Source organism: Anomaloglossus baeobatrachus, chromosome 3 (assembly GCF_048569485.1).
Source record: "Anomaloglossus baeobatrachus isolate aAnoBae1 chromosome 3, aAnoBae1.hap1, whole genome shotgun sequence".
NCBI classification, from domain to species: domain Eukaryota; kingdom Metazoa; phylum Chordata; class Amphibia; order Anura; family Aromobatidae; genus Anomaloglossus; species Anomaloglossus baeobatrachus.
Window position 1 is genome coordinate 451,548,744 of NC_134355.1, and position 14,654 is coordinate 451,563,397.

At 44.2% G+C, this 14,654-nt stretch overlaps 1 protein-coding gene across 1 annotated transcript in view; it reads left to right on the forward strand.

Moving 5' to 3' along the window:
- Positions 1 to 297: 297 nt before the first annotated feature.
- The window catches only part of OSTN (osteocrin), a 98,573-nt gene continuing 84,216 nt past the window's right edge, over positions 298 to 14,654 (forward strand). Inside the window, exons 1-2 of the mRNA XM_075338517.1 lie at positions 298 to 384; positions 2,143 to 2,321. Coding sequence (XP_075194632.1) covers positions 298 to 384; positions 2,143 to 2,321 — 266 coding nt within the window. The remainder of the gene's footprint in view (positions 385 to 2,142; positions 2,322 to 14,654) is intronic.

The window sequence follows — 14,654 nt, forward strand, 5'->3', positions numbered from 1 at the left end:
AAACCTGTTTTTACATTTATAGAGGCTAATGGATAGGTCTCATGACATGCTTCTCCACCATATTGGGAACAGGAGGGCTCTGCAGTCTGTGAGGAAGGCTGCTATAACAAATGTAAGAGCAAAACTTGAACACTTATAAGTAAAAGCCACAAAATAATAAATAATGTCCCCAACGCATAAAGATAAAGTGGTGAACTCCTTTAAATCCTGTTTCTACTGACCATAACATGTATTCCTTTACCAGTTAGCGTTATGAAACATGATATATTATTATTAAAATTGGCTTTTCCTCTACAGATGCTGGACTGGAGCAATGTGAGTGTCTACCTTTTCCTTGCTGTTGCTATACTGAAATGGACTGGTTTCACTGAGGCATCTTCAGAGGTAGGGGAGTAAGTACTGTAGAATTATTTTACTTATTATTCATTGCTATCTGCCTAAAATGGGATTCATTTAGCAAATAAGTTTACACTAGCGTTAATATTTTGTGCTGTTTTAGAAACAACAAAACATATATATTTTTAAAAAAAACAACAATAAGTGTGCCAATATAAATATATCATACATGTTTGTTGTGTTCCTTACATATTATGTACCGCCTCTAAGCAGACGAGCTGCTCGGATCCGGGATAGCTGTAGCTCGAGGGTCCCTGGACCCGGGGCTCAGCGGCCAATCGAAATAAAAAGGGGGCTATTTACAGGGGAATAGTTTGTGACGCCACCTGCCGGGTGCGGTAATAAGGGAGTACCGCCGCTGCTGAGGGGAGTACCGGGGCAGATGATGTGGGGGCAGCTAGGTGATAGTTCCCTTCGCAGGTAGGGAGGCTCCGGGACTCTGCAGGGTTGGTGGATGGTGTTGTGCAGGCTTTCTGGGCAGATAGGACACAGGGAGGGGGGCGGTGTACTCACTCAGGTTGTTGTGATGTTAGATGCAGCCATTAAAGCAGACTCCCACACTGTAGTAAACCAAAGTCTCTGGGTACCACTGCAACTGCGGGGAGCCCATCCGAGTGTCTGCTCCCACCGGTATCACTTTAATGGTCCAGAGCCTGCCTCCGTGTACAATTTTTAGTTGTTCTTGTAACCCTTTGGCCTGAAGCTGTTAAGATCCAGCTCCCTATGTATAGGGGAGCTATGCTCTCGATGGCTGGCACTTGGGATCTCAGTGGGTCGCATAAGCTGGAAAACCCTATCCCCCACGTTGTGCTGATGCCTTCGATCTCTGAGCTCTTGGGGAAGTTCATAAAGAGACTGTCCTCCACAGGTTAATTATCAAGGCACTTGAAGCTTTTCCCTGATCTAGGGTCCTGTACCCCGCCGTGCTCGGTACCGGTCCGGTTACTGGACTTTCTGGTGCCGACCGTTCTCCAAAACTAAGTCAGGGAACTTCCTTCCAATACCCTGCAACCGGGTCTCCGACTCCTCTGGTCCTGGACCACCGTCTGCGACCCAACCTAGGTCACTCCAGGGAGCTACAACTCCTAGCTCCTCACTCTTTGAGGCGCCTCCCTCCCTCAACTGAAACTCCAACTCAACTCACACACCTCTCTCCCACCAGTCTGCCTGACCCCTAGGTGGGTTGCCCTTTTCCAGCTAGACCAAGGTGTGGTGTGGTTGGGATTTGTGGTGCTGATGGGAGTGATACCGGTTTTCAGGAACCTGGAACCATGGGGGGTAGGTCCTGCATCATAGAAAGAGATGCTGCAGTCCCCTGTGACACCCTGATATAGTCAGGGGCGTCACAATTACAAGAAAAAGAAGTTGTTGCACCTTGTTAGCCAATGGATAAATATTCAAAATTAAGAATTCTCAACAGTTGATACCTTTCAATGGTTAACTGAAAAGATGGAAACAAATAGCATTCCAGATTACTCATGTATCTTCATCTAGTAAAATGTAACTATCATCAATGTAACGTTAATAGATTAAGCTATGCCTGGCGAAGAGACCTGTGTAGTCTGGAAAGCTGATATTTGTTACTATATATTAAGTTAGCCATTAAAAGGTATCAAACACTGAGGACTCTAAATTTTGAATATTTTTCATTAAATAGATTTTTAGGATTTTTTATTTTATCATTCACGTTTAATTTTATTGAACAAAGCTCTGTCTGACTCTCCAATTGTTTTGTATGTTTGTCAGCGATCGGTTTCGAATGAAGAGAAAACAGCAGATCTGGCAGCTAAACTCTTACTATTGGATGAACTAGTCTCTCTGGAAAATGATGTAATTGAAACAAAGAAGAAAAGAAGTTTTCCAGGATTTGGATCTCCACTAGACAGAATTTCTGCAAGCACCGCTGAAATGAAGGGAAAACAAAGGTGAAAATACCTGTGTAAAGGAGCATTTATTGCCTTATTTGAATAATAGGACCAAATTTAACTAAAAAAAAGAAGTGATCCAATGTTAATTAAACTTTTCTAGTGGTCTACGGAAGTGGAAGGGTTACTGCAGTTAATTTTAGTGTGGAGATTAATATTGTGTTTTATAGTAGTCCAAGAAATAAGGATTTAAATTTGCATTCTATAGTATATTGGGGCAGGTAATACATTATTCCTAGCATTTAGTCTACCTTCCAGTGCAGTGTAGGACACATAGAGAACAGTGTACTTATCACATGCTGAGTTCTCTTCATGAGCATAAGCTGAACTCAATCTGCAAATCTAAAGCACTTATTTGATATTGGACCAAAAGAAATCTAGAAAAATATATAAAGTAGTGAGTAAGAGCAGGGGAAAAAAGCCATTGTTTTTCTTCTCCAAAAGAATTTGGACCATTATACAAATGGCCATGATCAAACTCTGATCAGAGTGTCCACATAGTGTGATCCATTTCTCTCAGATGATAGAATTAGATGCAACACTGCGAGGATAAGATGGAGAAAAAAAAATTGTCCATTTTCTCCATTGTGTTAGTGTGGAGAAATTGGAGATAGCAAGGTAGCGGTCAGATAGGAGTGCTAGGAAGCAGGAGAACTAGGTAGGTTAGAATTTAAAACAAACCTTTTATTAAAACCCTCTAATGGCTACTACGCGTTTCAACAGCTGATTGCTGTATTCATCAGGTGATTGGTTGCAGGAATATGGTGTGGAAATTTCAGCACCAAATCTGAATCTCTTGGCAAAAAAAAAAATGTTTTTCTGCCAGGAGAGACAGACATCACCGCTTATTGCTGTGGCTCATTCTCTGTCTGACTCTCACAGTGAGTGGTCATATTCTATGCCTGCATATTGCCACTTCAGCTATAGCAGAGCTGGAATTGTTGTGGGTTCTCATATGGATTACATCAGACCTGGGTGTTTTAAAAAAGGGGCGAATATGGGTGTTTTTTTGTATTTTATTTAAAATAAAAGGACTTTTTTGGTTTTGTGTTTATTTCTTTTAACTGACAGATTAGTAATGGGGGTTCTCATAAATGCCTCCCATTACTATTCTAGAGCTTAGTAGCAGCAATGAGATGGGTAAAGTTCCGAGATTGTTGCATCTAATAGATGCAACAATCTCGGAACTTTTTTTTTTTTAAATGATTTATTTAAATAATTTAAAAAAAAGCCACATGGGGTTCCTCTAATTTTGATACACAGCCAACATAAGCACACATCTGTCGAGTTTAACATGAAAGCTATCTTTTTCTGGCCATTTTGAGAGTTTAATGGAACCAACAAATGTAATGCTCCAGATTCTCAACTAAATCAATGGAAAGTCAGTTTTATAGCTTCTCTAATCAGCAAAACTGTTTTCAGCTTTGCTAACATATTTGCAAAAGGGTTTTCAAGGAATTTCTAAACATCCATTTGCCTTCTAACACAGCTAGCAAACACAATGTACCATTAGAACACTGGAGTGGTGGTTGTTGGAAATGGGCCTCTATATAACCCGCCCCAGGGCCATTGGGTACTCAGTTCCGGGCATTGGTTAATGGGATTATGTCACTGCGATGTGTGCTACCCTGGGTACGATGAACAATCTGATGTTCAATTCATGAGGAATGAACGATGTGCGTGTGATGAACGTTTTACCGTTCAATCACAATTGCACATAGCTGTTACACACTGCAATGTACCTTACGATGCCGGATGTGCGTCATTTACGACGTGAACACATTGTAAGATACATTGCAGCGTGTAAAGCGGGCTTTAGACGCAGCTGTGTTTGATGGATTGGTGATGGTAGCCCCTCAAGAAATAGTTCAATTAACATTTTTTTTTCCAATTTAAAGTTTTATTGAATTTTCAAAAACATACATACATGAGAAAACACGGATCCGTGTTGTAGCGAATAGCACTCATCGAAAGTATACACACTATCATGGGTTTCATAGTGAAATATCGATGATTACAATACTACATGGATAATCATTTCAAACCATATAAAATAGTAAAACAAAGAAGAAAGCTAAAGAAAAGAGGCAGTTATGAAGTGTAAAGAGGAAAGAGCGGGTCAAAGAAAGAAGTGAAAGGATGGGAAGTAGGACGCAGCGACCGGGACTGATACATTGTCTATTGGACCAAGACTTATCAAAAGGGTGGCTTATTATCTGAAGAATAAGGGGGCCAGGGTATCTGTCTTCCGGGAGTTAGATTAATTCCAGAAATTTTTTACCCGACAGGAATGATTCCCACTCCGTCTCCACCGTCTGCCCATGTGACTGGGCCATCACCATTTCCATTCGGTGAATCACATTCACCTCCATTACCCACTCATCCAACGTCGGTGGGATAGGATCCTTCCAATGTCGTGGAATCACTGTCTTGGCAGCTTGGAGAAGGTGACCTAAAATGGATTTTTTATAGACCTTTTCGGAAATGTCAAAGATATACAGTAAAACTGCTTCTGGGCGGCTTGGGACTACAGTCCCGGTGACCTCTTGGATGGCTGCTAGTACCTTGTTCCAAAAGACCGACAGGTTCGGGCAGTACCACCAGATGTGCGACATGGTGCCTCCCTGCACTCCACAGCACCAGCACGTATCAGGGACTTCGGGACACCACGCATGGAGAGATGTCGGGACCCTGTACCACCTAGAAAGTATTTTATAGCTGGTTTCTTGCATCCTGGTGGCTACCACTGACCTGTGGATCAGATGGAAACAGCGCTCCCATTGACTCCTAGGGAACATCTGATTGAGCTCTGCTTCCCATGCCGCACAGAAGCGAGGTGGGGGACGTCTCCGCCGAGCTTGTCATAAACTTGTACACCCTTGATATTGCATGGCGCGTATCAGAAGACCCACTACAAAGGTTTTCATAAGGTGTTTGAGGCGGACATTGGGCCATGACAGTGTCTTGGAAGGTTATGAAGTGTATGAGTTGGGCATATTCAAAATGGAACCGCAATTTGAAGTTGCGATTCTCTACAATCTCCCAGAGCGGAAGGAGGGAACCCCCCGGGGCCACCTGTTTTAATCTCAGGAGGTTTAATTTCGTGCTGCCCAGAAAAGTATTGGACGATGCTCCCGGCAGGAACTCTGGATTGTCAGTTAGTCGCATAAGGGGTCCTCTAGGCTGGATCATAAGGTTGCGTGATGACATTGAGTGTATAGTTTTCAATGTTTGTTTGTTGCTGTAGGACATCTCAATTTTATGTTTGGTGAGGAGAGGCCATGTCCACGGCAGGGTCGGTATTGATAAAGGGCACAAATCTTGCACCAGACCAACCCAGAGCTTAGACCCCGAGCAGTGCAAAAGGTCCAGGACCCTGGCGTAGGCGGCTGCCATGTAGTATCGCCTACAATCAGGCAAACCCGCTCCTCCTGCATTCTTGGTCCTAGGTAAGACACTGCATCTCAAGCGAGCATGCTTCTTGAACCAAACAAATTGATTGAATAAGCGTTGTGTCTTGGCCCAGTATGCTGCCGGGATGTAGACCGGAACCGTCTGTATTAGGTACAACAGTCGTGGCAAGGCCGTCATCCTGAGAGCGCTAATCCTGCCAAACCACGACAAAGTACCTTTTTGCCAAGAGGCCAAATCTCCCTCGAGCCTTGGCAGAAAAGTTTGATAATTTAATTGAAAGAGCCTGGTCGGGTCGGCGGGGATCTTTATGCCCAAATATCCAATAGTGCCGTGGGGTGGCCATCGGAAGGGAAAATTTGGTTTAAGAACATTTACCATTGTTAGAGGCAGAGAGACATTTAGGGCCTCCGATTTATCAAAATTGATTTTGAAGTTGGACCATTTGCTGAAGTGGTTCAGCTCCCATAGTAGAGGCGGGAGGGATGTGAGAGGGTTACATAGATAAATAAGGAGATCATCGGCAAACGCGGCACATTTATGCTCCCGGTTGGCGATCTTAATACCCTGTATGTCCGGGTTATTCCTGATGGCCGATAACAGATGCTCCATTACTAGAACATAAAGTAAAGGTGACAAGGGACATCCCTGCCGGGTCCCGTTCCGGATGGAGAAGGGTTTAGACAGTGTGCCATTGATCTTAAGATGTGCAGTCGGGGAATGATATAAGGCCATAATCTTGGATGAGAAAACGGGTCCCAGGCCTATATGCTTCAGTGTCTGTGAGAGTGACTGCTATGAGACTCTGTCGAAAGCCTTCTCGGCATCCAAAGACAGCAACATCAGAGAAAGTTTTTTAGTGTGTGCGTGTTGGATTAGGTCTAGGGTCTTTATGGTATTGTCCCTCGCCTCCCTACCCGGGACAAACCCGACCTGATCTAAATGAATCAGGTCAGGAAGCAGAGGGCCCAGTCTATTTGCCAAAAGCTTGGCGTAGATTTTTAAATCAACATTAAGGAGTGATATCGGTCTAAAACTGCTACATGCCGTAGAGTCTTTTCCCACTTTACGGATCAGGGAAATATGGGCAGTGGTCGAATGAGGCGGGAAAGAGACACAGTCCGAAATTGAATTGAAGGAGAGAAGCATTAAGGTTGCTACCTGCTCCGCAAAGGCCTTGTAAAATTTGGCAGGGAATCCGTCGGGTCCAGGACTCTTGTTACCCGGTGTGTCGCGGATCACCATCAACAAATCATTCAGTAAAAATGGCCTTTCCAGGTCATCAATTATGGAGCTACTGAGACACCGAAAAGGTGAGGGCATTGAGGGGCATCCGTCACTCAACTCAGGGGGCTCGACAGGTAAATTATATAACTTGGAATAGAAATCATGAAAAGTATTAGATATGTCAGGGGTGGCATAGAGCAATTCATCGCGTGAGTTCTTGATGCAAGGTATAAGGGTGTGGGCTCTCCTTTCTCCCAACGCATTAGCCAACAGTCTGCCTGGCTTGACCGCAAACTCAGAAAAACTCCCCTTTCCTACCTGTAATAGGCGCTGATATGAGGAATCCAGTAGTTTTTTTAACCTCTATCCTGGCCTGTAGAAGAGCCTGTAAATTTGCGGCTGATAAGGCTCTCTTGTGGATGAGCTCCCATTCAGAAACCCTACGAAGAGCTTTTACCATATCTTGGACCCGCTCTTTTTTGATTCGGGACCCATGTTTAATAAAAATACCTCGTATGACACATTTCAATGCTTCCCACTTATAAGTGGGGGCTGTGTCATCTACTGAGTGGTCCTCTACAAATCTTGTGATAGAGGACTGAACATCAGTAACACAGAGCTCATCCAGTAGCAACGACTCGTTCAGCCGCCACGACCCTCTGGGGGCCGGGGGGGAGGGAATCTCAATCGTACAATAGACCGGTGCATGGTCTGACCATAGTATGCTATCCATCCCAGTGTGCTGAATCCAGGGGAGAGCATTGTGCTGTAATAATATGTAGTCTATGCGACTATATGAGTCTTGGGTATGGGAATAGAAACTATAGTCTCTGTCGGACGGATGTTTCAGTCTCCAGGTGTCGAACAGTTGAATGCGCAATAAAGCTTTTTTGATCCGTTTAATGGTGGTGTAAGCAATGTTAGATTTCCCCCTGGAGTTATCCAAAGTGGGGTCAAGGGTGACATTGAGGTCCCCACATAAAATTACTGTACCTTGTATCAAGGGGATCGCAGCGTCCATCAGACGTGTAACAAAGCTGTCCTGCTTTTGATTTGGAGCGTATGCATTAATGATTGTGAGTGTTTGGTCCCCCAACTTCAGTGAGAGAATAATATATCTTCCAAGACTATCTGTCGTGCACTTTAGGATTTGATGTGGGAGGGATTTATGGATAGCTATCGCCACACCCTTAGAGCGGGAATCCGGGTTGTCTGAGGATACCCATGTCTGATAATACTTATTTTTAAGAATGGAGGCATGTCCTTGTTTGAAATGGGTCTCCTGAAAACACACCTTGCTCACCTTCCGTTTATGAACGTGGTACAATATCTGCAATCGTTTCTCTGGAACATTGAGGCCCCTGGCATTGAAAGAAGCGATAGTTAGGTCCGCCATCTATAAGAGAGTGAGACATTATAGATATATGAGTAGAGATGAGCGAACCGGTCGCGGTTCGGCTCGAGGTCGGTTCGCCGAACGAGGGTCCCATTCGAGTTCGGTTCGTCGAACGTTCGACGAACCGAACTCGAATCAATAGGCTATAATGGGAGGCAATCACAAACACATAAAAATGCATGATAAATGTACACAAACAGTTAATAAACATTGCCATAACACTTACCGGTCCCCGCGATCCCTCCTGCACTCTGTCTCCTGCCGCTATTCCATCCGATGATCGCTGAATCCTCCCGGTGACCGACAGTGCCAGCAGAGAAGCAGGACCTATCGTGACGTCAAAATAGCCATGTGACCAGTCACGTGGCTATTATCTCATTGGCTACAGACTGGTCACATGACTATGACACGTCATGTAGGACCTGCGATTGCATCTCTCCGGTACACGGTGCACATTTGTGTATCGCCGTGTACCAGCGATATGCTCTAGCACATGGTCGACTCCCCGTTCTGTTAGGGACCGGCTGATACAGCCGGTCATTAACGGAGATCACCGTTGCCACAGCAACGCAGTTAGCGGTGACGTCACCGCTAACCGCGGCTCCGGGAGCACCGTTGCTATGGTAACGCGTCTGTCAGCGTTACCGCTGTTACCGCTAGCAGCACTGATCACTCACGGAGTGAAGGTTGCACGCTGCTTCCCGATTGTAGTGAGGATTGTAGTGAGGATGAGGTGCCCCAGCCCATGATGGGCTGGTGCACCTCATCCTCACTACAATCGTCACTACTACTACACTAGTGAGGATTGTAGTGAGGATGAGGTGCCCCAGCCCATGATGGGCTGGTGCACCTCATCCTCACTACAATCGTCACTACTACTACACTAGTGAGGATTGTAGTGAGGATGAGGTGCCCCAGCCCATGATGGGCTGGTGCACCTCATCCTCACTACAATCGTCACTACTACTACACTAGTGAGGATTGTAGTGAGGATGAGGTGCCCCAGCCCATCAAGTAATGGGCTGGGGCACCTCATCCTCACTACAATCCTCACTACAATCCTGAAGTGCAGTTTCTTCAAATTCATTTAAAGGCACTTGGAACGCTGAAATTGCTGCTTATAATTTAAGCCTCTATTAAAAACCTCTTATCAGCGCTGGTTTATTGGGGATTTATTGGGCTGACAGGGGGTAATAAAGATGGAGTCTCTAATGTGTCTGTGTATTTATTTCTATTAAAGTATTTTTTCTCTGTGTGGTGTCTTTTTTTTAACCCTTTATTGGAGATTCTTAATGGCCGGGTCAAACGTGCCTGACATTAAGAATCTCTGGCTTAATACTGGCTAGTAAAACAAAGCCAGTATTAACTCATGATTACCCAACAAGCCACCCGGCTCCAGGGCTGTTGGAAGAGTTGGATACAGCGCCAGATGATGGCGCTTCTATGAGAGCGCCATTTTCTGGGACGGCTGCGGACTGAAATTCGCAGCAGAGGCGCCCAGAAACCTCGGGCTAACCTGTGCTGCGGATTCCAATCCCCAGCTGCCTAGTTGTACCCGGCTGGACACAAAAATGGGGCGAAGCCCACGTCATTTGTTTTTTAATTATTTCATGAAATAAGTGAAATAATTAAAAAAAAAAAGGGCTTCCCTATATTTTTGGTTCACAGCCGGGTACAAATAGGCAACTGGGGGTTGGAGGCAGCCCGTAGCTGCATGCTGTACCTGGCTAGCATACAAAAATATGGCGAAGCCCACGTCATTTTTTTGGTGGGCAAAACACTTCTGCATACAGTCCTGGATGGAGTATGCTGAGCCTTGTAGTTCTGCAGCTGCTGTCTGCTCTTCTCCATACAGACACACAGCAGCTGCAGAACTACAAGGCTCAGCATACTCAGCATACTCCATCCAGGACTGTATGCAGAAGTTTTTTGCTGAAAAAATTATGTGGGCTTCGCCATATTTTTGTATGCTAGCCAGGTACAGCAGGCAGGTACGGCTGCCCCCAACCCCCAGTTGCCTATTTGTACCCGGCTGGGAACCAAAAATAAAGGGAAGCCCTTTTTTTATTACTTCATGAATTCATTAATTCATGACGTAGGCTTCGCTCCATTTTTGTGTCCAGCCAGGTACATCTAGGCAGCTGGGGATTGGAATACGCAGCACAGGTTGGCCTGAGCTTTCTGGGCCCCACTGCTGCGAATTGCAGTCTGCAGCCGCCTCAGAAAATGGCACTTTCATAGAAGCGCCATCTTCTGGCGCTGTATCCAACTCTTCCAGCACCTGCCTGCTATACCTGGCTAGCATACAAAAATATGGCGAAGCTCACGTCCTTTTTTTGTAGTTTTTTGGCCAAAAAATTAAAAAATGCTTCCCTGGATTTTCCATTGCCAGTGAAGGTAACATCAAGCAGTGGGGGTTAGCAGCCAGTAGCTGTTTGGATTACCCTTAGCTAGCAATACAAAAAATGCAGCGGGAGCCCATATATATTTTTTTTAATTATTTATTTAAATAACTAAAAACAAAATGGGCTTCCCTGTATTTTGATTGCTGGACATCACAGTGCTGTAAAAATAAATCTTTAAAAAAAATGACATAGCGCTCCGCGGTATTTTGATTCTCAGCGCAGATAAAGCAGACAGCTATGGGTTGCCACCCCCATCTGCCTGTCGTTACCTTGGTTGGCAATCAAAATACAGGGAAGCCCATTAATTTTTTCTATTTAAAAAATAGTTAAAAAAAAAATGACGTTGGGTCCCCTCATTTTTGATAGCCAGCTAGGGTAAAGCAGACGTCTGTAGCCTGAAAACCACAGCTGGCAGCTTTACCGTGGTTGGGGATCCAATGTGGAGGTCCCCCCAGGCTCTTTTTTTTAAAATTATTTTATAAATATTAATAATTACACAAAAAAAGTAGGGTCCCCTCCAAATTGGATCACCAGCCAAGGTAAAGCGGACAGCTGTGGTCTGGTATTCTCAGGGTGGGAAGGTCCATAGTTATTGGGCTTTCACAGCCTAAAAATAGCAGGCCGCAGGCACCCCAGACGTGGCGCATCCACTAGATGCGCCAATTCTGGCGCTTCACCCCAGCTCATCCCGTGCCCTGGTGCAGTGGCAAACGGGGTAATAAATCGGGTTGATACTAGCTGTAAAGTCACCTGAGATCAAGCCCAGCAGTTTGTGATGTCATGGCGTCTATTAGATACCCAACATCATAAACTGTCAGTACTAACAAAAACAAAAAATCGACAAAAGAAATTTATTTGAAAAAACAGTCCCCAAAACATTTCCTCTTTCACCAATTTATTGTAAGAAAAAAAATAAAGGGGTCCCACGACGACTCTGGACCGTCTAGAATATGGGGGGGAGACACTCAGGGAACGTATCCCCCATTTTCTAGGAGTGCGGACCCTTCATGTGAGGAGTGTGGGTGCAATGAATCTGCACTCACTCTCCCCGGGTCCACAGCAGCAGAGGCCATGTCGTAATGGTTGCTACCAAAGCTGCAATGCCCTGCTCATGAGGTAAGGGCATGCCTAATCAGGAGAACTACTGTAGAGGAAGCTCTGCTCACTGGTATATAGGTGCTCAGAGGTAATAATAGATAAAATTAGTGAGTAACCTCGGCACTCTAAATCTCCCAGACTAAGTCAGTAAGTCACAACGGATAGTAATGCAAAATCACTCTTTATTGGTCCGTATTAAGAAAAAAAATTTTTTCATAAGCATATATGTTTTTGCCCAAAACAAGTTACAAATGACGTTTCGGCCTGAGCCTTCGTCAGATTGGACTTATCTGCATGTAATCATGAAAAATGACAATAATCAGTATCACATAAGAGTGAGAGAACAATAACATAAACTCGAACAATGTAGACGTACAATTGGGATGCAGCAAAAAAATTGCAACACAGCAAGAAATGAAACACATGATACAAATGTCATAATACAGTACAAGGACAATATAGTAATGACAAATATGGGGTCAGAGTAGGCTTAGACAGCTCTGGTACGAAAGAGATGTCAATCATAAAGTAACATGTGCAGTAGGTGTAGAGCTACACTATGCATGGCAGAGCTAATGGGTAGACCGACCATAGAAAAAGAACGGAGAAAAAGTGGAGAAAAAGTGGAGAAAAAGTGGAGAAAAAATGAAGAAAAAGTGGAGAAAAAATGAAGAAAAAGTGGAGAAAAAGTGGAGAAAAAGTGGAGAAAAAGTGGAGAAAAAATGGAGAAAAAGTGGAGAAAAAGTGGAGAAAAAGTGGAGAAAAAATGTAGAAAAAGTGGAGAAAAAATGGAGAAAAAGTGGAGAAAAAGTGGAGAAAAAGTGGAGAAAAAATGTAGAAAAAGTGGAGAAAAAATGTAGAAAAAGTGGAGAAAAAATGTAGAAAAAGTGGAGAAAAAGTGGAGAAAAAGTGGAGAAAAAGTGGAGAAAAAGTGGAGAAAAAATGTAGAAAAAGTGGAGAAAAAATGTAGAAAAAGTGGAGAAAAAGTGGAGAAAAAGTGGAGAAAAAATGGAGAAAAAGTGGAGAAAAAATGTAGAAAAAGTGGAGGAAAAAAAGGAGAAAAAGTGGAGAAAAAATGTAGAAAAAGTGGAGAAAAAATGTAGAAAAAGTGGAGAAAAAATGTAGAAAAAGTGGAGAACAAGTGGAGAAAAAGTGGAGAAAAAGTGGAGAAAAAGTGGAGAAAAAGTGGAGAAAAAATGTAGAAAAAGTGGAGAAAAAGTGGAGAAAAAGTGGAGAAAAAGCGGAGAAAAAGTGGAGGAAAAAATGTAGAAAAAGTGGAGAAAAAGTGGAGAAGTGGAGAAGTGTTTGTTCATGCCAGATGGGAGATAAATAATTTTTTACCGGCGCTGTCATTTACTATAACGTGATAATCGGTATACGCTGTATACCTGTGATCACGTGAGCGGGGACCGAAAAAACCGTCCTGAATCATGATCTCCAGGGTCTCAGCTAGCCCTGAAACCCCGGAGATTTTCTGACGCTGGGGGGCGTTATTCACTTATTTCTGCCTGCTGTTTATAAACGGCAGATCAGAATAAGGCTACATTAACACGACCGATCCATTTTTGTGGTCTGCAAAAAACAGTCCGTTTTTTTTCACGGGTGCATCCGTGTGGCATCCGTTTTCGTTCCGTAGACGGTCCGTATGTCATCTGTTTGTCATCCGTGTGCCTTCCGTTTTTTTTGTGTACTGCAAAAAAACTGAATGAGGGTAAATGCATAAATTTACCCAGGATCCATAGCTTCATCCTACATGAGGCGGTCACATGTTCACTCCAGTGCCATTTTCTACTGCTTTTCACAGCGTAGAGCGCTCTGGTGATTTTCTTGTGCACTTCATATCAGTCTTTTCTGTCATTATAATGGCAGAAAGACACATAATGTCCCACTCTCCTGCATTTTGTAATTTTGCACCCTTTGGTGCCTTTCATGTGGCACTAAGGGGTGCTTAGCTTTGCATTTAGCCAAAAAAATGAAAAAAAAAAATGTTGTAGGGTTCCCCCTATTTTTGTAGCCAGCTAGGGTAAAGCAGACGGCTGCAGCCTGCAGGCCACAGCTGGCAACCTCACCTTGGCTGGTAATCGAAAACTGAGGGCACCCCACGCTGTTATTTTAAATTAAATAAATAATTAAAAAAAAAAAACACGTAGGGGTCCCCCCAAAATTGGATCACCAGCCAAGGTAAAGCAGACAGCTGGGGTCTGATATTCTCAGACTAAGGAGGTCCATGGTTATTGGTCTCTCCCCAGCCTAAAAATAGCAGGCCGCAGCCGCCCCAGAAGTGGCGCATCCATTAGATGCGCCAATTCTGGTGCTTCGCCCCAGCTCATCCCGCGCCCTGGTGCGGTGGCAAACGGGGTAATATATGGGGTTAATACCAGATGTGTAATGTCATCTGGCATCAAGCCCTGGGGTTGGTGAGGTCCGGCGTCTATCAGATACCCGACATCACCAATCCAGTCAGTAATAAAAAAAAATAGACGACAAACACATTTTTATTTGAAAAAACACTCCCCAAAACATTCCCTCTTTAACCAATTTATTAGAAAGAAAAACAAATCCAGGTCTGGTGTAATCCAAGGGGTTGCCATGACGATCCACACTGTCCCAGTCAATGAAGAGCAGGATGTTCCCCATTGACTGGGAGAGCAGTGCAGTGACCTGAGCTAACATCAATGGGTCAGCCCAGGTCACTGCAGGGGATGACAAGTGCTGCTGTCAGCGAGGTACATTACCTGCGCTGATCTCCAGCACGCTGACAGCCCCTGTCACTGAGTTCAATGACCGACGCCTTCA